The following is a 27,237-nucleotide window of genomic DNA, read 5'->3' on the forward strand; positions in this document are numbered from 1 at the left end:
GAATGGCTGGGGGTAGTTTGCTGGGCACTTTGCATGGCTGGGGGTGCTTTGCTGGGCGCTTTGCATGGTCGGGGGGAGGGGAGGGGAGGGGCAGCTTTGCATGGCTGGGGGGGTCTTTGCTGGGCGCTATGCATGGCTGGGGGTGCTTTGCTGGGCACTTTGCATGGCTGGGGGGAAGGGGGGTTGCTTTGCATGGTCAGGTCTTTGCTGGGTGCTTTGCATGGCTGGGGGTGCTTTGCTGGGGGGGCTCTGCATGGCTGGAGGGGGGCTTTGCTAGGCACTTTGCCTGGTCAGGGGGGGCGCTTTGCATGGTTGGGGTGGGCTTTGCTGGGTGCCTTTTAGGCAGGGGTGCTTTGCTGGGCTGTGGGTGGCCTTGCTGGAGGCTTTGCTTAGTTACAGCTGATACAAATCTTGCAATAAATCTGCAGTGTGTCTACATCCTGCCTTCTTGGGAGCAGACATATTGTTAACATCCTGTGCTTTTAAATTAGCTGCTCTGCTGTGGCAGTTAGGTGACAAAGGGGAGAGATCAAACTACAGTGTTGATTAGTCACAGATGAGGGGGGATGAAAGGCTGGGAGTAGTTTGCTGGGCACTTTGCATGGCTGGGGGTGCTTTGCTGGGCGCTTTGCATGGTCGGAGGGAGGGGAGGGGCGGCTTTGCATGGCTGGGGGGGTCTTTGCTGGGCGCTATGCATGGCTGGGGGTGCTTTGCTGGGCACTTTGCATGGCTGGGGGGAAGGGGGGGTTGCTTTGCATGACTGGGGGGTCTTTGCTGGGTGCTTTGCATGGCTGTGGGTGCTTTGCTGGGGGGGCTCTGCATGGCTGGAGGGGGCTTTGCTGTGCACTTTGCATGGTCGGGGGGGGGGGGGGGGCGGCTTTTCATGGCTGGGGGTGGGCTTTGCTGGGTGCCTTTTAGGCAGGGGGTGCTTTGCTGGGCTGTGGGGGGCTTTGCTGGGGGCTGCTTGCGATACTCAGACCTCCGATCAGGGCGACCAGAGAGGCAGAGAAAGGCAGCACGCACGCTACCCGCCTGGACCCATACACTTTATATGCGGAAGTGTTTAATGATGTCACTTCTGCATTGAAGTGTTTGCATCCTGCGGATCGCATGTGAGCTGTCTCTCCAGCGGTGGGGAGAGGAGAGCAGCTGGCGAAGGGGAGCAGGACTTCGGGACTTGGCCGGCCACGTTAAGTCACAACGCGTTCTGGCTGGCCAAAGTAAAAAGTTGAAGCCCTTTTTGTACATTGGCCGTATCAGCCGGCCACTTCGCATTCTGAACGGCCAGAACCCAAAGTGGCAAGTCTTCGGGTTCTGGCCGTAACATATATAAAACATGGATTTGTACATTTTCTGAAAATCAAATTGACTGATTGTATTAGAGTTAATTTCAATTTCAAACAGCTTTATTATTTTACTCCCTGAGCCCACTATGATTGTATGATAGATAGGACTGGAAATCAGGAATTTTTCAGTCGTCAACACCAATCCAATGTTGATATGTTCTTATCTCACTGTTAAGAGTATCCATAGTCTACTATGGAAAAAAGGAGAACCTCGGATGACATCCATAATGAAAATGCATTCTAAGTTCCAATTTTAAATATTAAATTCCCCCACAGTATTGTAGAGATAATTATTATACTGTACTTTGCCATTTTGCCATTATGGTTTGACCTACCCAGTCCTTCCCATACTTTGTCACTGAGCTTCCCTCCCTCCGGCTTAGTGGACATTCTGTGAATTATTCAATTTTCTCTAGTTTACAGCTTTAATATTGCAACAGTTGAATGGTCAACAATTCTACAATTAGACTCAGTTCACATTAGGTCTGCTGCCCTGCAATGGGATGAGATAACTGGCCAAAGTAGCTTAGTGCCCCTCCAGTCCATTCCGGCAGCTGAAAACAGTAGGTACAGGGTGGCACTTGTAAAACCAGCCCTGGCTGCCTTCTACCAGTGTATAAGTATATAAGAAGATGCCGGCCAGCCCGCCCTTGTGTTGTTGTACTCTCTCCCTCCTTGTTGTATGTGGTCTACAACAGCCTGTGTTGCCGATATTCACTGTTGTAGGGGTAACATTTTCATAACATTTCCCTCCTTGTGTATCATACTTGATCATGCAGTCTACCCAGAATAATGTGAACTTGTATTATTGGGACTACCACTCCAGTTTGTAATCTGGCATTATTACCTGTATTGTGTTGTGTATCTTAATGCTTATTACCTGTATTGTGTTGTCGGTCACCCCTGTTATCATTGTCTGTAATCTTATGCATTGTACAGCACTGCATAATATGCTGGCACTATATAAATCCAATAAATAATAATAAACCACACACACACACACACACCACACCCACCAGAGAAGGAGAGAGTACAGGCATGCCGGAACTGGCCAGCATCTGCTTATATACTCACATGCTGGTAGCAGGCAGCTGGGGCTGCTTTTATATTTGCCACCTTGTATTTCACTTCCTGTTTATCTAAAGAAACAAGGAGATGGACAGGAGGTGGGGCTTTTGATAGCAGTAGATTGGGTAATGGCACTCTGTGGCTGTGACGATGAAAGCCCCTTCCCTCTCCAAAAGAAAACACACCACCTGTCTGTCTCCTGGCTTCTTTGAGTAGACAAGCGATGACATCACTTTTTTTTACAGCTGCTAGTGTGGATTGGCAATGGCACTAGACCACAGTGTCCAAATCACTGTATCCATGTATCCTAGGCAAGAGGTCTAATTTGATGCTTTGATATACTTTAGGGAGGGACATAGATAACTGTATTTTTGTGCACAGGTAGTAATTCTTTACAGTGGAGGTGAAAAGAAGTTCCATTAAAATAAAGTGGGGTTGGAAAAACGGGGGAAAAGCAGTGTAGTAAAAAGATACCCCATTGAAATGGAAAAAGGGCCCATAAAATGTTTGAAACAGTTCCCAGCTTTAAAAGTGGTGAAAAGGTATCACCAGTTTTGGGGAAAAAATGATTACTCCAGATATTTTTGCAAAAATGTGAGGAAAATGTGCAAAAATGATTTTTTTCTCATTTTTTATTACAGCATAATAATATAATGGAAGAATAACTGATGAACAACTGGACTAAGATGCCAGAAAAACTGTTTTTGCAGCTTTATAAATGTTCCCTTAGTGCAGAAATTGAGTTGATCTCTTGCATTCCTCTGTTAGTTCTATATATATATATATATATATATATATATATATCTATATATATATATATATCAGGAAAAACTGGGACCACGTTTGTTGCTAGGCCACAGTTTTTTTTCTTGCCACTGAGTATGTCTGAACTATAATATGTACCATAAGATTCTGACGTTTTATTTTTTTTCTATTACCTGGTTATTTGTCATGTGACAGGATGTGTTCAACTTGAAGCCATTATGTCAGAAAAAACTGCTTTTGATATTTGAATTGCATTTGTATTCATGTAATGTAAACTCCTTAGTCAATCAATGTTCTGATTGTCTCCAGAAGGTTTTCGGTGCAGAGGTGCGCTCGTTGCCACCTTGGTATCTCAGCTTCAGAAATGGTCATGAGAGCAAGAGAGTCGGTCTACCACCTGAGCTGCTTCACATGCACCACTTGTAACAAGACCCTGAGTACAGGAGACCATTTCGGCATGAAGGAAAACCTAGTGTACTGCCGTGCTCACTTTGAGCTCTTGGTTCAGGGAGATTTCCACCCACAGCTTAATTATACTGAGCTGTCTGCCAAAGGAGGTGGGCTGTCCACGCTTCCGTATTTCACCAATGGAACAGGTGCAGTGCAAAAAGGGAGGCCCAGGAAGAGGAAGAGTCCAGCCTTAGGAGTAGACATCATCAACTATGCTTCAGGTAAGAATGTTCTACACTGTACAAGGCCTTCTTATGTAAACCTTTGACTACTTATGTGTGCTTGTGTGCTTTTAATTGTCTTTAAAAGTGATCACTAATGCATAAGGTATTGGGAATGATTTGGTCTTGAGAAAAATGGATAATGTTTTTTGAAAGGACAACCAAAAAGAAACCCTGGGTTATAGAGAAGACAGGATCAAAGTTTCTCTGTTAGAATAGCTATAATCCTCTATTCTCTGAATTCTACTGTATGCTTGTTACAGGTTGTCCTGTGTAATTTATGGAGACTGACATATTTATTTCTGAAAATAAAAATTTGCTTTCTTAAAACAAAAAGTATTTGCAATAATTCAGGTTGGAGTTAGCTCTGAGATTTCTCCCAATGCATCACTGCTGAAATATGTAAATTACCCATTGTTGTCCGTGTGGGCTAAACACACCTCCAGATCCGCTGGAATGCAATGATGTGTCAGCTTTTTTAATATTACAGAGCCAAACTAATCCAACATGCATACAGACTGTTTCGGATTGATTGATCCTCATCAGTGCATGGCATGGATTAATGTGGCTCTATGGAGTACGACTTGAAACACCCATATTTGCAGACTATTTACACAATGCACGTCTCCTGGCTGTCCTCCTGATCTGGTGTCTGTCATACTTTAAGCCATAGACTCTGAACAAGCATGCAGATCAGGTGCTCTGACTCAAGCCTGACAGAATTAGCCACATGCTTGTTTCAGATATTACTGCAACCAGTATTGTTTAAAGGGAAATAAATATGACAACTTCTTACCTCAGGTTCCCTTTAAAGCCCTAGTTCAGGCACAGTTTCCTTAACCTATTTTGGTTCCTGGACGTAGAAACTACGTCCAGGAACCATGCGCGCTACCGCGCGCTCCCGGCTCGCGGTTCATTAGCCAGGCAATCAGTGAATCGGGCAATGGTGCCCGATCACTAATTTCTCTCCCCTGCTGAAAAAGCGACAGCTTCTCTTGGAAGCTGCGCCTTTTCTGGCTGTTACCTCCCCCGTGCGTCGCTCTAAGCGCATGTTACGCTTAGAGTGACGTCATGTAAACAAACTCATGGCCACCATCTTGTGGCCAAAAAGTAATACTACTACTAAAAGTAAAAAAAAATAAAAATTAACACATTTACATTATAAACATATTGTTTACATCCCACCCTCCCAAAACTACTCAAATAAAATGTTTAATATAAAAAAAAAAAACCATTACAATAAAAAAAAAAAAAACATGTAAATATTTACCTAAGGGTCTAAACTTTTTAAATATCAATGTAAAGATGATATATTTCTATATTTTTTTTATTTTAAACTTGTAAATAGTGATAGTGCAAAACGGAAAAAATGCACCTTTATTTCCAAATAAAATATTGTCGCCATACATTGTGATAGGGACATAATTTTAACGATGTAATAACCGGGACATATGGGCAAATACAATACGTGAGTTTTAATTATGGAGGCATGTATTATTTTAAAACTATAATGGCTGAAAACTGAGAAATAATGATTTTTTCCGTTTTTTTTCTTATTCTTCCTGTTAAAATGCATTTACAGTAAAGTGGCTCTTAGCAAAATGTACCCCCCAAAGAAAGCCTAATAGGTGGCGGAAAAAACAAGATATAGATCAGTTCATTGTGATAAGTAGTGATAAAGTTATAGGCTAATGAATGGGAGGTGAACATTTCTCAAGTGAAAACGACGGAACGCGAATGGGTTAATTAAAAGAACATTATTTGAAACAAATTATGCATAAAAAAGGTTTGTAAAAAAAATGTAGTTTTTGTCAAAACCAAAAGGGATATTGTCAGATCTACCAGTTCATAGATCCTTAGAGGATCACTACTGCCTGCCCATATGCAGTTAGCCTATTACTTTACCCTTTCAGTCACATGGTCATGAAGGGCAGAGCATGATTGCTCTGTCAACTGAAGCCACACCTACCTACTGCCTGACTGGAAGGGGTGAGAGAGGAGTGAGCAAAAGGGAACTGTAGATTGCTGTGCAATAAATTAGAAATTAGAAATTATAAACCAGTAAAATTGTTGTGTTTTTCTTTAGATCTTGAAATTGTTCATAGGGTGGTGCTGTAATCATAGCAACAATAGTAACTGCTACAGGGCTCAGAACCAGGGGGAGTCCAGTCTTTTTTTTTAGAACACTGCTCTTTGAATTTTTTTGTGTCCTCCTATCCTCAATCCATTAAATACTTGTCCCTCAGACACTTGTATCTAGAACATCTCATGCACACATTCCTGACCACTTCCTGAGTAACTTCAGTTCAAAAGTTAAAAAACAAAATGAGGCTTGCAGATGCCTTAAATAGCAATACCCTGATGACATCATCGTTCTAGCCCCACTTTGCTCTCTCGGTAGTAAGGTTACTGGGAGGGACTGATGCTCCCTTCTGCATGAGTCGCCATCTGCTCGCTGTCCATAATACCTAGTGGTGAATGGATGGCTGTGAGCTGTTAGTTGACTAGGTCAGTTTGCAGTTTTGCTGCCCATGCCATGACAAAGGAAGGCATAAAATCACAGTACCCAATTCTCACTGTCATGACAAAACAAGAAGTGAGTTTAAAAAGGCAACACTAGGGGTCAGTTCTTTTGGGTGCTGGCTTCAGCAGGTGACTGGTATACCCCAATGCAAATTTTCGAGAAACAGACGGCAAGTTCGTAGCACAATGTGCCTGATACTAGCTAGTCCATTTGCTGTAGTAGAAGTAGCGATGTTGTTGTGCACAAATATTTTTTTTAACATTGATATGTAGAGAAAAATATGTGCTGCAAGTGTTTAGTGCTGCTGTTCCTGAAATTACACTTTGGGATTCTGCAACCCCATGTACAGCACACACCTGTGGATTTAAGGATAAGCATCTTTCCCATGTTTAATTAAACTACATTGAATGTCCTTTTGCTACCAATGTATAGACCACCCTTCCTTTTAAAAAAAAACAACAACAACAACCCAATATGCTTCAGAAAGTGGTTTTCCTAAGCAACTGTCTTACATTTGGCTGCTAAAGTAGCTCTGCAGAGACCAGAACTAACCAGTGTTCTCAGTTATGTTCAGTTTCTGGTACCCAACACCAAATTGTGTGGCCTCTATAGTCGTACTGCCCTCAGAGCATACAGTGATAAATTCTAGCAACATCACTGGAAGCCCGTCACAATATGCTGTGCTGCATTGTCCTTTCAGTCTAACATTTTTTTGAAACACTGTTAGTTTTTGGGCTAAAGTAGAAAAGAAAGCGGAAATTACTTTATTGCTGTTGTGATAATTGGTCAGTGTCCAATCAGTGAGCTAGTTCTGATGACCTGCCCAAGCAGTATAGCTAAGTGCCAACCTATCATTCAGTAAGTATGGGTGCTCCATTTCTGACCATTTCTTTTCTTAGAGATTATTCATTTCCTGACTGTCATTCTGATCCCATGGCTGAGTGATTCACTGACCCAGAACATGGCATTCATATCTGGACTTGACCTCACGGGTTGCATTCTTCTTTCAGGTCACTGGTTCACTGAGTAGTGAAGCTACAGGGAGATTTAAAAAAATCAGTAGTGGCAGAACCCATATTTCTAACACTTACACTGTAAAAGAGAAGGTCATATAAATTGTAGGATACTGCCTGTACTGAAACACACATGTAATGTGGCTAGTGCTATTGTTCACATTTCTGCTGTGCTATTAGCTGTTAGGGCCTGTCCACACACTCGTCAGTATTTCTATGCATTTTCTGCACAGGAGGGAAAACTGAGAACCAGTGTTGTTCAATGGGCTAGTTCATACTTGGATGCATTTTTCACATGCAGAAAAACAACTGACAGCAATGCAGCACTGTCAGATAACTCATGCAGAAAAACTGACGCAGAAAACTGATAGACAAGTGTGGATCCAGCCTCTGGATGTAGCTCCACTGTAAACTAAATCACTCACACATAAGGCAATGTGCCTTTATTGTATAGTAGAATAAACCTTGCTGAAATCATGCTACCACTGGCTCATAATTCGCTGTGGAAAATCAGCAGATTTGATATCTTCTTGTTAAAATGTAAAATTTAACAAAGACAGAGTCTCAACTCTGTGCTGTGCCCAGACTTGTTGTCATCATTTTAAAGTGGTCTGAACGTCAGCATTTCTATTTAGCTCTAAAAGATTCCATACAGCTATAAAGCTACTATCCCAGAAAAAAATTCTAGCAGAACATCACTGAAATGGTTAAAGAAAACACTTTGTCCTGCTATTCAGCTTCAAATCCGCATCCAAACCTGAGATGACAGTATCTGTTTTACTTGTTAAACACAAATGTATCAACACTGGAATGTAAATTGAGAAATGGTCTCTGCTTCAGGCACTCACACAGTTCAGAATAGCTCATTAGAATATTTTAATATATAATAAAAAGCAGTTATAATGGAAAAATAATAAAATGCAATGACAGCTTTCAGGGCAAGATAAACTACACTTTGTAAACTTGTAATTTGTAGACAGACAATATTACTTGTGCACAAAAGCAAATATGATAACTGTATGAGTAATAAAAAGTAGGAAAACACATTTTTATTGAATGTTATGTCAGAGTTTCAGACCACTTAAAGTGGCCAGTTTATAAAGAGGTGGCAAATCCAAGTCGACGCCTACGTTTTAACAGGTATTTGCAGGTATACTGTTGAACGGGCAACAATATTTATAATTTACTGAAGCCAAATGCTGCTTTTTGCCAATTAAGGCATTTGAGTGATTAATTCAGTGTTGTATTGAAGACTAACAATCTGCAGTGAGCTTATGACGTGTCTGAGGCCAACTCAGGATTGAACTTCACCCAAATCAGTAGATGATACCCCCTTTCCCATAAGACATCTTTACCTTTTCTTGAATAGAGCATAAGGGATGTCTGTATGGCTGATATTGTTGTGAGTGAGACCTCTCCCACAGTGTGACATCAAGACCATGGTCATGACAGTGTCTGGTCTGTGAACCCCATTGCATTGTGGGAAATAATGTCTGTTTTCAACTGCCAAGCAAGCAATATCCCCCTCTGTGCATATATATATATATATATATATATATATATATATATATATATATATATATATATATGTGTGTGTGTGTGTGTTATAAAGAACCCTAACCGTTTAGCCTAAGACAGGCCGCAGGCTCAAAGTGGATCAAACAACATTAACTAATTATATGGTGAACATCAGTCATTTCTTGATCTATTTTTTTCTCACTTTGCAGTGTATTGATTTATTTTATTCCCCCTATTACTATCCTTCGGTAAAGGTCCTCTTTATGTTTCTGAGAAAGCTCTCCCTAATGAATCATTTGGGACAAACAAAGTACATCACGGCAGTGTCTTTTGAAAAGAAGTAGATCCAGCCACAAACACAACACTGTTGTCTGCAGATGGTAGACCTGGAAGGGCATAAAGCTAGTCTCGTATGGCAGAGTGGTGAACAGACTAACTCTTCATCACGGTCACAAGACGCTTGGATGAGAAGAATCTATTCCAAAGGCTTGAGTTTTTCTAATAACAAAAGGTCTTTTGTGCAGAAGATGTTTGGCTAATGTCAGCCACTATAGCCAACCAAGTATGATGCCTGTAGGTGACTTTACATTTTAAAATATTAACAAGCGAAGCTAGGTCTGCTCACCAACTTCATGATGCAGTATCTTGCTTTATTTCATAAGTCAACACACGCTTGATAATTGTTTCGGGGTCACGGTGGGTCCTCTTCTGCAGAAAAGTGCACCTGAAACAATTGTCGAGCGTTTGCTGACTTATGCAATAAAGCAAGATACTGCATTATGAAGATGGTGTGCGGACCTAACTTCACTTGTTACTATTGTCATTTGGGTGACGTGGCTTAGCACCCAGGTCCAGCACCAAACTCTCACGTAAGGTGTGCCACTCCAGACACTTTTTGCTGACATTTTAAAATAGAGTGAGTAATAGTAGATCATTATTTTACATGGGAAGAAAACAAATCCATATGGAATGGTGATTTGGGGCATAACAATATGAGAACATGGGTTTTAACTTGGTGTATGAGTCTTTGGGGTATCTGGGGTAAATATTGTTTGGATCAGATGCTCACCTTTTTAAAGACTGCCTTCTAAATGGCTTCATCCCAAGTAAACTATTGTAAACATTACAGCTGGACCTATTTACTTTCACTTGAGTAAATCCCTTCACAGTAGTATTCTGCAGTCCAGCAAGGAAACCTTCAAGTGCATTTATTAGTAATTCAATATTAATTGATAATTTTTCACCTAAAAGGACCACTATCTTTTCATGGGTGACTCTCGGTATTAACTTTGGAACGCCCTAGAAAGCATCTATACAAAGATGTCAGCCAGCTCCACTACTCATTTGCACACTCAGTTGGACTGAGCAACTGCAGTTCAGTAAGTGCTTTTATAAATCAATAACTGAGAATCTTCCAAGGAGATGGAAGAGTCCAAAACCTGACAGATCTGTAAGATTTTCACTATCTTCTGTACTGTAGGAAAAAGCCATTTGTAGAACATTTCACTGTGGGAAAAATGCACATTTATATGTATTTTAAATTTTACAATTTACGATAGTGGTCCTTTAACATAAAGTCATGTGACTGGTCTTATCTCTTCTTGACCATTGGAACACAGCCTGTCCAATACATGACAAACTTAAGGTCAATTCTGTGTTGGGCTGTTCTAAAGAGAAATCACTGGCTTCTTACTTTATTTTTGCCCCTGCTGAACTTCTTTTGTGTTTGCTTTATGTTTAGTGTTTGCATTCATATGCACAACACTAACTTACCCAACAATTTACCAATGGAGGAAAGGCAGCAAATCGTGCTCCAGGCAGATGGACCAATGGGGATCATCATCAGCAAACTGAAATAAGCCTGAGCTGGAATTTCAAATGTGAACCATAACTGCAGGATTTAAAGTGACCTGAGCAACACACACACACACACACACATCCTATATAATAAAACTGCTGTGTCCCTGCGTCCTTTGTCCCTGTGTCTGTGCGTGTGGCGTACTGCGCATGCGCGGCACGAGGTGGACTTGGTACAGCAGAGGTAGGGGGCAGGCGCCCACGTGTGGCATGTGCATGAGGCGTGTGCGGCGGTTTGAGCGCAGGCGTTGGAGAGAGAGAGGCAGTGCGGGGGGTTGCGGCCAGAGTCTTTTTTAATGGGCGGGCTTATGTCTAGTAAATATATATTTAAAATGAACCTCCCCCTAAGGGAGGTTTGTGAATGATTTTATATTGGGGGGGGCAGTGAGAGTCCCGGAATGCGCTATACTCTCAGGCACTCCGTACTGCTGCCGTGCAGCAGTGACATTTGCAAGATGGATGCCTTTGTGGAGACAGGGGGCTACGGAGCAGCCCCGATAAGTAAGTTAATTTAATGCTGTCCCCTCAGAGCCAGCATAATTTACGAACCTCCCTTAGGGGGAGGTTCATTTAAAATATTTGTATATACATATGTTGCCTAGGTCACTTTAAAGAAACACATTTCCAATAACAATGTGGTTTTTGGTTTCCAGCATAGGCAGACTAAAAGTAGTACTGTCCTGCTTCTGTGACTGGAATTACACTTTAACATAAGTCACCTTGGGACTCACTAACACTTAGATTCAGTGCAGCTGGAAAAGAAATCTGTGTTTAAGGCACTATTTCAGGAAATTAAAAAGCAGTCTAGATAGAATATAGAATGGATACCTCTAGTATTGCTGTCTGCATTCCCAATAGGTAGATTTTTGCTTGTACCATGTCTGTTGTAGTGCCTAGAAAAGGGACAAGAAGTGAGTGAAATTCTCCCTCCAGGCATACAAGGAGTAAGAAAAACTGAAATTCTAGTGCTTGTTACTCCTTGGATTCATTTTTTTAAACATTAAAAGGTAACATGTAAACATTTGCTGAGTTATCAAATGCTTTATTTAAATCTGTGTATTGCTTTCTGATTAATACAAACCTCTCTCTGCATTCACCGCAGTGTTGGTCTCTTTTAATGGTAGCTACTAAAGATGGACAATGATATTCTACATCTCTTAGATGAAGAAGATTTTGTAGCAAATGATGTGCAGTTTTTTTTAGTTGAATCAGTCAAGTGCACTCGCTGTTGATTTGGATTGGCCCAATTCCAAGTTTCAGTTTGCATTACATTGGAAAACAAGCATGTCATAAATACTCTCTAGTAGCTACAAATGTGTTTGTCTAGAAGGAAAGACAAGATCATATCTGTAGGTTCCTTGCACAGCCCACTGTCCCAGTCTACTGGTGGAAAAAGAGAAACAGAAAGGTTGTCTGAAGGATTGGCATGGTTTATTAAGAAACCTGGTTCTAGTGAGTACTAAAAAGGGAAAAAACAGTAATGTTGCTAAGCTATCAAATATGTTCCTCAAAGACTGCATACTTGTTTTAAAGTGGACCTGAACTCAGAACGTCCCCTCAGCTCTAAAAGATACACAATAGCATAATAACCTTTAAAGAAAAAAATTTCTTTGTTAAAGCGGGATCATATCCTAAAATAAATCTCCATTGTTTCTACTTCCTGCTTTAATGGAGGCAGACATGTTGTTAACATTCTGTGCTTTCAAATGAGCTTATCTGCCATGGCAGTCAGGTGGCACAGGGAGAGATCAAATTACGACTTGCGATTAGACACAGATGAGGGGTAATTAGACAGGCTAAACTCTCTAAATACATACAGGGTACATTTCTCTATGTTTTCCTTCTGTCCTGTGCAAGAGTACAGGTCCAATTTAACCAATATTTAGGAGCCCAAAAACTTACATGTCAGTTTTCTGCACTTTGGCACAAGATGAGCCAAATGTCTGCTCACCCTACTGTCGGTGAAATTCCGGGTGGCGTTAATTACTATTGCCCCTCTGAGGGAGAAATAATTCAGGGTCTGGTGAGTGCCAGACTCTGAATTATGGCTACGTGGGAGGCGCACTATAGCATTGTGACTATAGCGGCACCCAATTCAGGCATTGCGCGACACGTGCCGTGCATCAAGAAGCCCTGTCTTGGCCCAGACATCCATTTTTTATTATAATAGAACATAACCTAAAGTAAACTTTTCTCTAGAACAAAGCCTTTAAATAAGACTTCATGCTGAACCTATACACGTCCTGAAGTTCTGTGCAGAAGTGTAGGTAAGGGGAGATACACACAATTTCTGTTTAGTAGTTCTATTCTAACAGAATTTCAAAAACAGAGTTGATAAGAAATGGCATATAGGAAACGTCTTCTCTGTGAAGTGATCTAATATCCAGTAGCAGCCTAATAAGCAAACAGTCAATCGTTAACTGAATGCCACTTCATTGGAGAGGTGCCATCATTTTACTATCCTGCACCTCTCAGTCTTGAGTAAACTGCAGCAGAAACCTGATCAAGAACCAACTGAACTCCTGTTCCATTAACTTTGTACCAATAGATGCCATAAAAGTTTTTAGTGACCCACACTGCTCCTCCCCATCCAATTTACTAAAATTACTGCCACACCTAATGAAAGTTTTGACCAATAAGGTGTCTAAAATTGATTAGAAGTTAATTAGAGAAACTGGCGCACACAATCAATCCTGAATAATCACATTATCAATTGTTTCCTTAACCTCCTTGCCGGTCTAAAAAATCCGGCAAGGAGGCAGCGCCGCACATTTTTTTAATTTTTTTTTTTTTTAAATCATGTAGCCTTCGGCGATCAGAGTATGCAGGGAATCCCGTTGAGAACGGGATTTCCTGCAGGGCTTCCCCGGTCGCCATGGCGACGGGGCGGGATGACGTCACCGACGTCATGGACGTCGGGACGTCATAGGGAATCCCGATCCGCCCCTCAACGCTGCCTGGCACTGATTGGCCAGGCAGCGCAGGGCTCTGAGGCGGGGGGAAGCGACTCGGCGCGGCGGATTGGGGCGGATCGGCGGCGAGCGGCGGCGATCGGAAGTTACAAGCAGCTAGCAAAGTGCTAGCTGCTTGTAACAAAAAAAAAATTATGCAAATCGGCCCAGCGGGGCCTGAGATATCCTCCTGCGCAGGTTACCCCGAGCTGAGCTCGGGATAACCGGCAAGGAGGTTAAAGGACACCTGAAATGAGAGGGATATTAAGACTGCCATATTTATTTCCTTTTAAACAATGCAAATTGCCTGGCTGTCCTGCTCATCCTCTGTCTCTAATACTTTTAGCCATAGACCCTGAACAGGCATGCAGATCAGGTGTTTCTGACATTTATTATACAAGATTAGCTGCATGCTAGTTTCAGGTGATTCAGACATGCGCCTGAAAGTTCAGAAGGACTGCTAAGCAACTGGTATTAGTTAAAATGAATTAAATATGGCAGCCTCCTTATTCCTCTCACTTCAGTTGTCCTCTAAATAAATGTTCGATCAATGTAACAGATTTTTCCACAGATATAATCACAACTGATTTAGATAAATAGGACCGCAAGTTGGATTCTTTAATGCTGTGGATCGGTAACAATTTTTTCTATTTGATCGGAATGATCTTGAAAATACGATTGTTTGCTAAAAATGAATGGACTCTTTTAATCCTTTACGGACACCACTGCACAAAAGCTTTTCAATATTAAAGTTTAGCTCTAAAGGACCTTCTTAGAATTTATATCAATCAACATTAATGCTTTCATAATTTTCTTTGACCAGTTTTGAGTTTAGCTAGGCTTTAAAGCAGCAGGGACATCCAAGAAAACAACCACATATATAAGTAGAAAAATACTTGTTCTACTACATACCATATACTGTATATTGTAATGTCCAACTTTTGATTTAAGTGAATTTTATATAATAAATAAAGAGAACACTGTTCCAGGCATTTTCTATCTTTACTGTCTCTGAAGCCAATCCTGATGTAATTTCCTACCTTACTCTTCTTTTCTCCTAGAAACTGCACTGTTATATCTAGCTTGCTTTGTAAACATGTGGGCACAGCATAGATCATATTTCAGCAACTTCTGCAGAGTGGTAAGGCAATTTATCTTCTACACGGTGTAGGGACACCAAGAGGCAAATATAGTGTAGTATGTACTGTAGTTGAAATCAAGTATGATAGAGTAATAACCTATACTCACAAAGCAGGGTTACCTAAAAGGCAACCACTGTATAGGCAGGTGGGGAGATTGGACCTCACCCCACTCAGGATTAAGAAATCACTCTCCGTAGATGAGAAAAAGAAGGGGTAACACCCCTCCCCCAGGGGTGGACTTGATAGTGTAGTATAGATACAGAGGCTCCAAAAAGATAAAAGTATCTAAAAAGTGTTTTAAACTTTTTAAATACCTTATCCTTTTGGTGCCTCTGTATCCATACTATGAAATTTATCTAGGAATTTATTTAGTATAGATACAGAGGCTCCAAAAAGATAAAAGTATCTAAAAAGTGTTTTAAACTTTTTAAATACTTTATCCTTTTGGTGCCTCTGTATCCATACTATGGCATTTATCTTCTATTTCCCTTCTCAAAGTCTCTTTATATAGGTAGCGCTCCACAGTGATGATTGGTTAGAAGATAGAGAAGTCCCCTTTAGGACTGCACTCACCCGCTCAGGTGGACCACTGTCAGACTGGTCATAAACGTTTTGGGCGATTATACGAGTTGGGATCGTTGAAGCCCTCTGTCCGTTATCCAGATGATGGCGTCCACAATGTGATTAGATGACTCCACTGGTAGTTACATTTCCCCAGCGCTCCTCATAGAGGATATGTGGCTTCAGGATACCCTGGCAACGGCTGTTTCTATGTCACGTGTATACATAAACCTGACGGGTTTGTAGAGCCTGATGACGTTTCGAGCTGCGATAGGACAGCTGCTTGAGAGTGGAGAGAGGGAGGGGTAAGCATTACTAAAAATTCCCCGGCAACACCTCTTGCATGATACAGTATTTTGTGTCTGGGGACACAGTCTGACAGTGGTCCACCTGAGCGGGTGAGTGCGGTCCTAAAGGGGACTTCTCTATCTTCTAACCAATCATCACTGTGGAGCGCTACCTATATAAAGAGACTTTACAGAAGGGATTTGCTACACCCCATAGAGAAGCGCATACATAGAGACTATTTACTAAGTTTGAACTTTTCAGTCTATGGTCCAATATTGGGGCATTTGAATTGCTATAACTTGAATATTGCAGCGCTATTTGATAAATTGACATATTTCCCTTCTCAGTCTTGGGTCACAGTGAACTGCCAATTAGTTGGGAACAGGATTGTAGGAGGGAGATAACAAGCTTCCCTCTCCCTGGCAATGAACCAGAATAGAGCCAGGCTGACTGAGATAAGATTCACTACAGCAGACACATTTATGATTTTATTGGAATGCTTGCAATGCAAGGTCAGAAGACTACATAATAAACACAGAGTAGTGGATAAAGGGAATTTGATTTTAAGGCCAACAACCCCCCTTTAAAGTGCATGTAGTGTCAGGTATGTTTGAAGTCTGCAGGGAGGACATGCTGCTTTAATGCAAGTGTAAAAATATACATTGCAAAGCAGGAACTAATTTATAACTAACTAGAACTAAGCCTGCCCGTTTAAGAACAGGTGCTAGGGCTCAGATGCTACACCCCTCACACCACCACCACGCCCATAACAGGTATGCACCTGCATGCCGTAATGCATGCTCACCGCTGCCCCATCCTCCTGTACTGTCCAACGTCCGCACGTGTGCTGCGCATATGTTCTGGCATAAAAGGCACAGACACAGGGACATGAGAGGTTGCAGGGACACAGGAGTTTTATTACATAGGATCAGGATGCTGGTTGGGACGTTTTATCCCAAAGCTTAGTTTTCAATTTCTAGGGCCATGAAAGTCATTCTGTGCTAGGGACGTCATTCTGTTTCTAGGGCCATGAAAGTCATTCTGTGCACATTTAGCTGTAGAGGTATGACAGTTATTTTGTCATTCCGTAACATAATTATTGGAATCTACAGCTACAGAATCAAATGAGAGCTTGATACATGTGGTTCAAATGAATATCTGATTATATACTGTAAATTCAGATGGGTGATTAGTGAAGATTTTTGAATGACGAATGAATGAAAAATTCAGTATGAAGAAATCAGGTAATCATCTGATACAAGCCATTGTAATATGAAAAAAGACTAAACTAAATAAAAAACAAGAAATAATAATGAATGACATTGTGACATTATTGTGTCATAGCTTCAGCTTAACCATTTCACAACTGAGGGGTTTTACCCCTTTAGCACCAGAGCAATTTTCACCTTTCAGCGCTCCTTCCTTTCATTCGTCTATAACTTTATCATTACTTATCACAATGAAATGAACTATATCTTGTTCTTTTCTCCACCAATTAGGCTTTCTTTAGGTGGGACATTATGCCAAGAATTATTTTATTCTAAATGTGTTTTAATGGGAAAATAGGAAAAAATGTGGGAAAAATTTATTATTTTTCAGTTTTTGGCCTTTATAGTTTTTAAATACTGCATGCTACTGTAATTAAAACCCATGAAATTTATTTGCCCTTTTGTCCCGGTTATAAAACCGTTTAAATTATGTCCCTATCACAATGTTTGGTACCAATATTTTATTTGGAAATAAAGGTGCATTTTTTTCAGTTTTGCGTCCATCCCTAATTACAAGCCCATAGTTTATAAAGTAACAGTGTTATACCCTCTTGACATAAATATTTAAAAAGTTCAGTCCCTAAGGTAACTATTAACCACTTCACCACTGAGGGGTTTTACCCCCTGAGCACCAGAACAATTTTCACCTTTCAGCGCTCCTTCCATTCATTCGTCTATAACTTTATCATTACTTATCGCAATGAAATGAACTATATCTTGTTTTTTCCGCCACCAATTAGGCTTTCTTTAGGTGGGACATTATGCCAAGAATTATTTTTTTCTAAATGTGTTTTAATGGGAAAATAGGAAAAATGTGGGGAAAAAAATAATTATTTTTCAGTTTTCGGCCATTATAGTTTTTAAATAATGCATGCTACTGTAATTAAAACCCATGAAATTTATTTGCCCTTTTGTCCCGGTTATAAAACCATTTAAATTATGTTCCTATCACAATGTTTGGCGCCAATATTTTATTTGGAAATAAAGGTGCATTTTTTTCAGTTTTGCGTCCATCCCTAATTACAAGCCCATAGTTTATAAAGTAACAGTGTTATACCCTCTTGACATAAATATTTAAAAAGTTCAGTCCCTAAGGTAACTATTTATGTATTTTTTTTAATTGTACATTTTTGAATTTTTTTTTAATTACAAAAAAAAAAAAAAATGGGGAGTGTGGGAGGTAATGAGTTAATTTTTTGTGTAAAAATCATTTATTTGTATGTGAAAAATGTGTAGGGTGTAGTTTACTATTTGGCCACAAGATGGCCACAGTAACTTTTTGTTTTAATGCGACCTCTAGGGGTCCTTCGGAAGCTTGGAGGAAGTATAAGGAGGCTGGACACGTGAGTTTTTTCTCACAATGATCGCGCTGCCCATAGGAGAGCAGCGGATCATTGTGGGGCTTAGATCAACGAACGGGAATGGATTTTCCCGTTCATTGATCTCCGAGCGAGCGGGCGGCGGCGTGTTTACTAGCGGCGGGCGGCGTGTTTACGAGCGGGAGCGCGGACAGCGTCGGGTACGCGGAAAGTACGGATTTCTCCGTCCCTGGGGGTTAAAGGATGGAAAAAGGGACGGAGAAATTCGTACGGGCGGGGGTAAAGTGGTTAATGTATTTTTTTTTATTGTAATTTTTTTTTTAATTACAAAAAAGAAAACATTGGGGTGTGTAGGAGGTAATGAGTTAATTTTTTGTGTAAAAGTAATGTATTTGCATATGAAAAATGCTTTAGGATGTAGTTTTACTATTTGGCCACAAGATGGTCAAAGTGAGTTTTTGTTTATGCGACCTGCAAGCGTACAGGAAGCACGCTTGCAGGAAGAGTTAGGATGCTAGGACACTGTTTTTTTCTCACAATGATCGCTGCTTCTCGTAGAAGCAACTGATCATTGCGGGGGGCAGAGATCAACGAACGGGAAAGGTTTTTCCCGTTCATTGATCTCCGGGCGAGCGGGCGTCGTCGTGCACGTGCGCGGGGGCACGCGGACAGGCGAGCGAGAGCGCGGACAGCGGCGTCTGGTACGGATTTCTTTGTCCCTTGGTGGTAACAGGGTGGAAAAAAGGACGGAGAAATCCATACCGCTGGGGGTAAAGTAGTTAGTTGATCTTATTTTGCTGTAATTTGCTTAATGTAAAACTCATTGGATGTGTTTGTTATGACTTTTCTATGCTATTAGCATTATTTTCCAATTTCCTATCTACAGTTTATTCATCTTATGTATTTTTTACTTTAACCACATTTATTGTTTTGTCTGCTTGTTTCTACATTTATTCATTTAAAATCACCAGTAAACACGTTCTTGAAGCCTATGTAATTTCTTGCTATTTAACGGCTTTTAAATAATTGCTATAGTGTTATGATAAAGCTCTACTTTATATTTAAATTATGCATAAATGTGGCAGTTGCCATTGCCATACAGTAATTGTTATTACACTTCTTATATATCTTACATTTTTGTGAACATTTAGGGCACTTGAGTGAATTTGAGTTTTTAGATCTGAATATTGTTGCCTGTAAATCATAGCATTTTTGAAAAATACAGTATCCATTTGTATATTTGAAAATACAAGTGAAGTGAGAGTGAAATGAAGACTGACATATTGTTTTAAACAATTTCAAGTTGCTGGGCTGTCCTGTTGATCCTCTGCTTCTAATGTTTGTAGCCATGGACCCTGAACAAGCCATTAATTCTGACTGGATTTGCCACATGCTTGTTTCATGTGTGTGATTCAGATACTACTGATGCATAAAAGATTAGCAAGACACCAGGTAATGGGTATTGTTTAAAAGGGAAGAAATACAGCAGCTTCTATATCACCCTCACTTAAGGTGTCCAGGTGTCCTTTAAAGGGGACCTCCAATGTGAAAATAAAACTCACACATTAGTACAGGCAGCAAAAGTTATAACAGAGTAACAGGAAAAAAATATCTAAAAACTGACCACTTGAGCCATAAAATCCAGGTTTTGTTGGTTAGCCACACCCCTTTTCTGAAAAACTGCCATGGCAGATTTCTCTTTTGGCAAACACAGGTAAAATAGTGTGTTGTCTGTGGGTGGGCGGTGATTCATAGTATGGCCAATCACAGAGAGGAGAGGTGGAAGTAGTGCACTGCCAGCCACAGTACATTGCATTCCAGAGCTGCTGCAATGCTTCCCTGCTGCTAAGAGGACCTAAACTTATGCATAGAAGAGAACGAAAACAGAAAAACGAACCCAGTTTGCATTTAGAGATAACATGCTGTCTAATTCTCCCGTATCTTGAAGTAATAAGTCATTGTAATTTGAGCTGACAACTCTGTCTGATCTGTGCAGAGGTGTTGCCATTCAGAGAGCCTATATGTAAACACAGGACGTTTAACCCTGTATGTGCTTCCAGCAAACCAGGAAGTAAAAGTTCTGCACCATCTCTGAGGATTTCTGTAAGCAGTAACAAGGAAATTATTTTCTGTAATGGATAATATGCTGTTGATTATCTTTTAAAGCAGAGAGAAAGTCCTGGGTTTAGGTCTGCTTTAATGAAGTAGTCAGCCTTTGCTGCATTGTATATAAAAAAGAGGGGGAACAGTCATAGTGTCATTCTGGCTCTTTTCACTTTGGAATTAATACCGGAGGTCCACTTTAAGTCTAGTTAAAGTGTAACTGTCGGGCATAAAATCAAAAATCAATTCTTTATTTTTATCTGGTAAACAAGTAATAAGCATGCTAACCAGGCAATCCAAAAGTTAAAATCTATTACTTTTCTTGTTTATAAATGATCATTCCCCAGTTTACCTGACTCTTATTTGGTATGTTGCCGCAAAAAGGAAGTTGCAGGGCATGCTGGGTTGTCTTTTTTTGCTTCTTTATTTCCCCTCAGACTAAACTAATGTACAGAAGCACAAAAGGACAACCCAGCATGCCCTGCAACTTCCTTTGTGCGGCAGATGTACCAAATAAGAGTCAGGTAAACTGGGGAATGATCATTTATCAGCAAGAAAAGTAATAGTGATTTTAACTTTTGGATTGCCTAATTAGCATCCTTATTACTTGTTTACCAGATAAAAATAAAGAATTGATTTTATGCCCGACAGTTACACTTTAAGTTGTTGAAGTGAAATAAAGTTCTGACATAACATTCAATTAAAAAAAGTTGTTTTCCTACTTTTTATTACCCATTCAGTTACCATATTTGCTTTTGTGCACAAGTAATATTGCCAGTTTACAAATTGCAAGGTCCCAGTCAGGGGCATAACTAAGACCCACCGGGCCCCCCTGCAGAAATTTTAAGCGGCCCACCTCCTCCCCCCCCCGGGACGCCGCTCAGGGCCGTTTTGGGGGGCTGGAGGGGTCGCAGCATGAGGGGAAAGCTATGGTCCCCCCTCCCTCACCTCGGTCTCTCCCCTCTGCGCTCCCCTCCAGCTTCAATAACCATATGTGTGCAGCGGCGGGCAGTGGCAGCTACATACCTTCCGTGCGCTCCAGCGTGGACGCTTCTCTCTCTAGTGTCTGATGCGACTTCCTGTTTATACAGGAAGTCGTGTCAGAGGCTAGAGAGAGAATAGTCCACACTGGAGCGCACAGAAGGTATGTAGCTGCCGCTGCCCGCGGCTGCACATATATAGTTATTTAAGCCGGAGGGGAGCGCAGAGGGGAGAGCCCGAGGTGAGGGAGGGGTGGGACCGCCCCCCCTCCCCGCCGAGTGTGGCCTTAACTTTCCTCTCATGCTGCGACCCCTCCAGCCCCCCAAAACGGCCCTGAGCGGGCGCATGGGCTGCAGCCTCTATTGTTACGCCCATGGTCCCAGTTTTATCTGCTCTGGAAGCTGCCATTACATTGTATTCATAGATTTTAATACAAATACAACAGCTATCTAGTCATAAATTTCTCATCTGTGTCTGCTTGTCAGCTCTGTGTAGTTCAGTTTCAGCCATTGCTAGCTGTAACTAATTGTGGATCACAAGATTCCACTGCAAAGTGAAGTGCTGTGTTAACTGTTTGAATGCTGTTCAGCTAAAAAAATGCTGGTAGTTGGTTTAAGGCTGTAAACAATCTTTTAGAGCAAAGAAGAATTGCTGAGTTTTAGACCACTTTAACTATGGCATACATTTTATATCTGAAATCTTATCTAAGGCCTAGTGCACACCAGAGCGTTTCCGCAGCGGTTTGCGATCCGCCTGCGGGAGCGGATCCGCTAGGGTAATGTATTTCAATGGGCTGGTGCACACCAGAGCGGGAGGCGTTTTGCAGAAACGCATACTCCCGGGCTGCAGCAGATTTTAGATTGCGGATGCGTTTCTGCCTCAATGTTAAGTATAGGAAAAACGCAAACCGCTCTGAAAAACGGCACTTCAGAGCGGTTTGCCAGGCGGTTTTTGTTACAGTAGCTGTTCAGTAACAGCTTTACTGTAACAATACATGCAATCTACTATACCAAAACCGCTACACAAAACCGCAAAACGCTAGCTGAAACGCTGCAGAAAAAGAAGAAAAAGCGTTTCAAAATCTGCTAGCATTTTGCGGATCTGCTAGCGGTTTTTGGTGTGCACCAGGCCTAATGGATTATCTACCATTGGAGGATTCTGAGATCTCTAAAATGCTGGATACACACGGTGCGTTCGTGCACTCGATTTTCCCGTCGATTCCCGTCGATTCGTTTATTTCCAACATGTCCGATTTGGATTTCGATGGATCGTTAGGTCGATTCGCATGCAAAGTATGCCGAATCGACCTAACGATCCATCGAAATCCAAATCGGACATGTTGGAAATAAACGAATCGACGGGAATCGACGGGAAAATCGAGTGCACGAACGCACCGTGTGTATCCAGCATAACTGTGCTGTTGATCATAAACCCTCTGTAGGGCTATAGAATATAAGCCTCCGGGCTTAGTTTAGGCCCTCGCAGGTGATTTGCATGCTATGTAAGAAGTGAGCACCCATGGCCAGCATCACTAGCCATAACCAATCATCCAGCTGTATAATTTTTATTTCCTCTGTGGGATTAATACATTTCTGGACTTTTGGAGAGGGAGAGATAGGATGTTGGAGTTTTATTTATGGAGAATAAGCTGTTGTTTTGAGTTTCTCAAGCACAAGTTACATAGGCCTGGATGCAGTTTGTTGTACATTGTTTCTGCTGGTATTTTGTATCAAACTTGCATCTAGTCAATTGTTTTAGATTTTTTCGGACTGTTAATAGGTTTGGATACAACGGTTTTTATTTTATTTTTTGAGATAAATCTTTCTTTTGGTTGATATTTAACAAAGTTATCAGATTGTTCTTCTGAATCATATTTGTATTGTATCTTTTAACATTTTGAAATCATGTTTCTGTTGCTCTGATTCAGTAAACTGAGTTTCTCATTTGAGATGTTTTGTATTTATAAATAAAATATATTTTCAAACCTCACGCACCCTCAATAGCATATACATGAGTACTCAAGATACGTTTTCACAAGTTAACCAATGTTTGATATTACTTTTCCTACTTTGATTAATTTAATACTTGCTAAGCTGATAGATGCTGAAAAAATTATTTTGTAGATACACTGACAAAATATCACCTGGAAGAAAACTTAGGTAGAGTGACCAGATTTTTGTAGGCTCAACCTGGGACGGGGGTGAATTGGGGTAAAAAAAATAGGGGGTGCGGCACGCACAGCGCGCCACGCCGAAAAATTTGGTGTCTGCAGCGCGAGATAAAAATGGGCGTGGTCATGACATTCTATGGGCGGAGCTAACAGAATGATGCAACAGCGAGGCATAAGAAAGCAGTGTTTACGTCGTGATGTGGTCAAACGTGGATTCACATCATAGGTGTGCAGAAACTGTGTGATGCTATTTAATAGTATGCCATAACCGCAAAGCAGCAAACACAGCCAACTATGACCATTAAATAATAAATGCAGCAACAGTTACCCCAGACACCACAAAATAAACGCAATGGGCAACATTTCAGCACAAAATAATCGCATTGCGGGCAAACATGTCAGCATAAAATAAACGCAATGGGGGCAAACATGTCAGTACAAAATAAACGCACTGCGGGCAAACATGTCAGTACAAAATAAACGCACTGCGGGCAAACATGTCAGTACAAAATAAACGCACTGCGGGCAAACATGTCAGTACAAGATAAACGTACTGCGGGCAAACATGTCAGTACAAGATAAACGCACTGCGGGCAAACATGTCAGTACAAAATACACGCAATGCGGCCAAACATGTCAGTACAAGATAAACGTACTGCGGGCAAACATGTCAGTACAAAATACACGCAATGCGGCCAAACATGTCAGTACAAGATAAACGCACTGCGGGCAAACATGTCAGTACAAAATACACGCAATGCGGCCAAACATGTCAGTACAAGAACGCACTGCGGGCAAACATGTCAGTACAAAATACACGCAATGCGGCCAAACATGTCAGTACAAGAACGCACTGCGGGCAAACATGTCAGTACAAAATACACGCAATGCGGCCAAACACTTCACCTGCAAGAAAAGGCATTTACTCACCTGGCAGAAGACGTCCCCTCACGCAGCCGGCCTCTGGTGCCTCAGGTGCAGCTCCCCCTGGCCTGGACGATGTTCAATCTCCCGCTCAGCCTCTCACAGGCAGAGCAGGGCTACGGCAAGATGGCGTCCGGAGGCGGAGCCCTGTACTGGAGACAAATAGTCTCCAATACAGGGCTCCGCCTCCGGACGCCATCTTCCCGTAGCCCTGCTCTGCCTGTGCCTTCCAGAGGAGAACATTGCAGGCTGGAGCGGGGCATGAACTAGCGCAGCGTCTAGTAGACGCTGCGGCTAGTTCATTGTATGGTGGCCAGAGTCCCGAGGCCGGGACGTCCCGCTGCTAAAAGCGGGACGTTTCCCGGGACCTCATGCAGCCTGGGACAGCGCCCCCCGAAGGCGGGACGCGTCCCGGGTAAAGCGGGACGTATGGTCACCGTAACTTAGAGGAGATTTTTGTTGAATTTGCGGCCATATGTAATATCAATAAATAAATAACTTTACATTAGGCACTCAAAGCCAGTGCTAGGAGAACTAATGCAAGGTGGAGAAGCAGAGCAGTTGTTTAGAGCAATCAAATATACTGGAATCCTATGGACATCTATTTAATTTTTACACCAATTCTGCTCCTGTTTTCTTTGCCCTGGTTTTACTATATCTGCCCACCACTCCCTTACTTTGCACTGTTGCCCAGTTTTTGTCACAAGAATAGGCCCAAAATGTAAAATACTTACCAAACATTTCTGTGCAATATTCTAATCTCCTGAGAATTGGAACAGGAAAATCGATGCAACTATGGCCTGCTTTACTATAAACTGGTAGTATGGGCGTAACAAAAAATTATGGCTGATGGTGTAGGCAGTTGGCTGATGGTGTAGTGGTTAAGGGCTCTGCCTCTGACACAGGAGACCAGGGTTCGAATCTCGGCTCTGCCTGTTCAGTAAGCCAGCACTAATTCAGTAGGAGACCTTTGGCAAGTCTCCCTTACACTGCTACTGCCAATAGAGCGCGCCCTAGTGGCTGCTGCTCTGCTCTGGCGCTTTGAGTCCGCTAAGAGAAAAGCACAATGTAAATGTTATTTGGCTTGTCTTGTCTTGTAACAATAGGGGATGCAGCCCATGCGCCCGCCCCCCTGGGGCCCGCTCATGGCCGTTTTGGGGGGCTGGAGGGGTCGCAGCATGAGGGGAAAGCTATGGCCACACTCGGCGGGGAGGGGGGACGGTCCCCCCTCCCTCACCTCGGGCTTTCCCCTCTGCGCTCCCCTCCAGCTTCAATAGCTATATAAGTGCAGCGGAGCAGCGGGCAGTGACAGGCAAACATACCTTCCGTGCGTTCCAGCGTGGACACTTCTCGCTCTAGTGACTGACGCGACTTGCTGTATAAAACAGGAAGCGCATCAGTCACTAGAGCGAGAAGCGTCCGGACGCACGGAAGGTATGTTTGCCTGCCGCTGCCCGCCGCTCCGCTGCACTTATGTACAGTAGCTATTGAAGCTGGAGGGGAGCGCAGAGGGAAAGCCCGAGGTGAGGGAGGGGGGGAAAGTCCCCCCTCCCACCGAGTGTGGCCATAGCTTTCCCCTCATGCTGCGACCCCTTCAGCCCCCCAAAACGGCCACGAGCGGGCCCCGGGGGGAGGGGTTACCCGCTCAGAATTTCTGCAGGGGGGCCTGGGGCTCTTAGTTACGCCCCTGGATCTGACAGGTATTTATAAGATCAACAGAATTTACCAACAGTATAGGTAATCTCTGAAATACATGAGCAGTACAACTGAAGTGAGAGAATCCACAATTTTGGTTGGAAAGTCATCAATCTTGGATGGGGCAAGTCAATACATCAGTCACTACAGCCTGATCAATTTACAACTGGGAGTGATCACTAACTAGCAGGACTGGGTTACTGTCAACTATGTATTGCTATCTGTGAGTGAAGAGTGGTGAAGTTTCACTGTGATATCTTTAAAGGGGAACTGAAGTAAGAGGTATACGGAGGATGCCATATTTATTTCCTTTTAATCAATACCAGTTTAATGGCAGCCCTGCTGGTCTATTTTTCTGCAGTAGTATCTGAATAACACCAGAAACAAGCATGCAGCTAGTCTTGTCAGATCTGACTTTAAAGTCTGAAACACCTGATCTGCTGTATGCTTGTTCAGGGGCTATGGCTAATAGCATTAGAGGCAGAGGATCAGCAGGGCTGCCAGGCAACTGGTAATGCTTAAAAGGAAATAAACATGGCAGCCTCCATATACCTTTCTCTTCAGTTCCCCTTTAAAGAGAATCTGAGGTGGATCTTCGAGGGGGCAGATGATACATAGAGGCATGTCCTTTGCCTAATGACGTCTTTGTGTCCCCCAACCGCCGCTCTCTGCTCCCCGAGTTTAGCAACAAGATGAGTTTAGCAACAAGATTTGTCGCTAACTCAGATGTAAACACAGGGGAAAGGAATTCCCTGTTCAATACGCCCGCCAGGGGCGTTCCTGAGGGTTTCCTGAGCTGTCATTGGGCAGCTCTCTCTCCCTAGCCTCACCTTCTGCTGCTCCCCCGCCTCCCTGCACGCTATGAGAGACACAGTTTCTCAGTGCTGCGTTGTGACCTGTAGGTCACAAAAGTGAAAGTGGGCAATTGCTGCCCACAAGAGCGGCGGGGAGTGGCGTTTTTGCAGCTACCTGACCCGCTCGGCCCTGCGGATCAGGTAGCCTACTTTTTTTTCTTTTTCTTTTTTGAAAATAATACTCACAAAGGCGGGATGCAGAAGGGCAACCGACCACTG

The 27,237-nt window shown here is 42.2% G+C and overlaps 1 protein-coding gene across 6 annotated transcripts in view; it reads left to right on the top strand.

Moving 5' to 3' along the window:
* LHX9 (LIM homeobox 9) overlaps positions 1 to 27,237 on the top strand; it is a 105,379-nt gene that overhangs the window by 31,460 nt on the left and 46,682 nt on the right. For 4 of the 6 annotated variants that reach the window (XM_068240068.1, XM_068240070.1, XM_068240071.1 and 1 more), the window contains one exon: positions 3,489 to 3,850. In XM_068240068.1, the coding sequence (XP_068096169.1) occupies positions 3,489 to 3,850 (362 nt within the window). The remainder of the gene's footprint in view (positions 1 to 3,488; positions 3,851 to 27,237) is intronic. The other 2 variants (XM_068240069.1, XM_068240073.1) reach the window with 1 other exon arrangement.

This window comes from Hyperolius riggenbachi, chromosome 6, assembly GCF_040937935.1.
Source record: "Hyperolius riggenbachi isolate aHypRig1 chromosome 6, aHypRig1.pri, whole genome shotgun sequence".
Lineage (NCBI taxonomy): Eukaryota > Metazoa > Chordata > Amphibia > Anura > Hyperoliidae > Hyperolius > Hyperolius riggenbachi.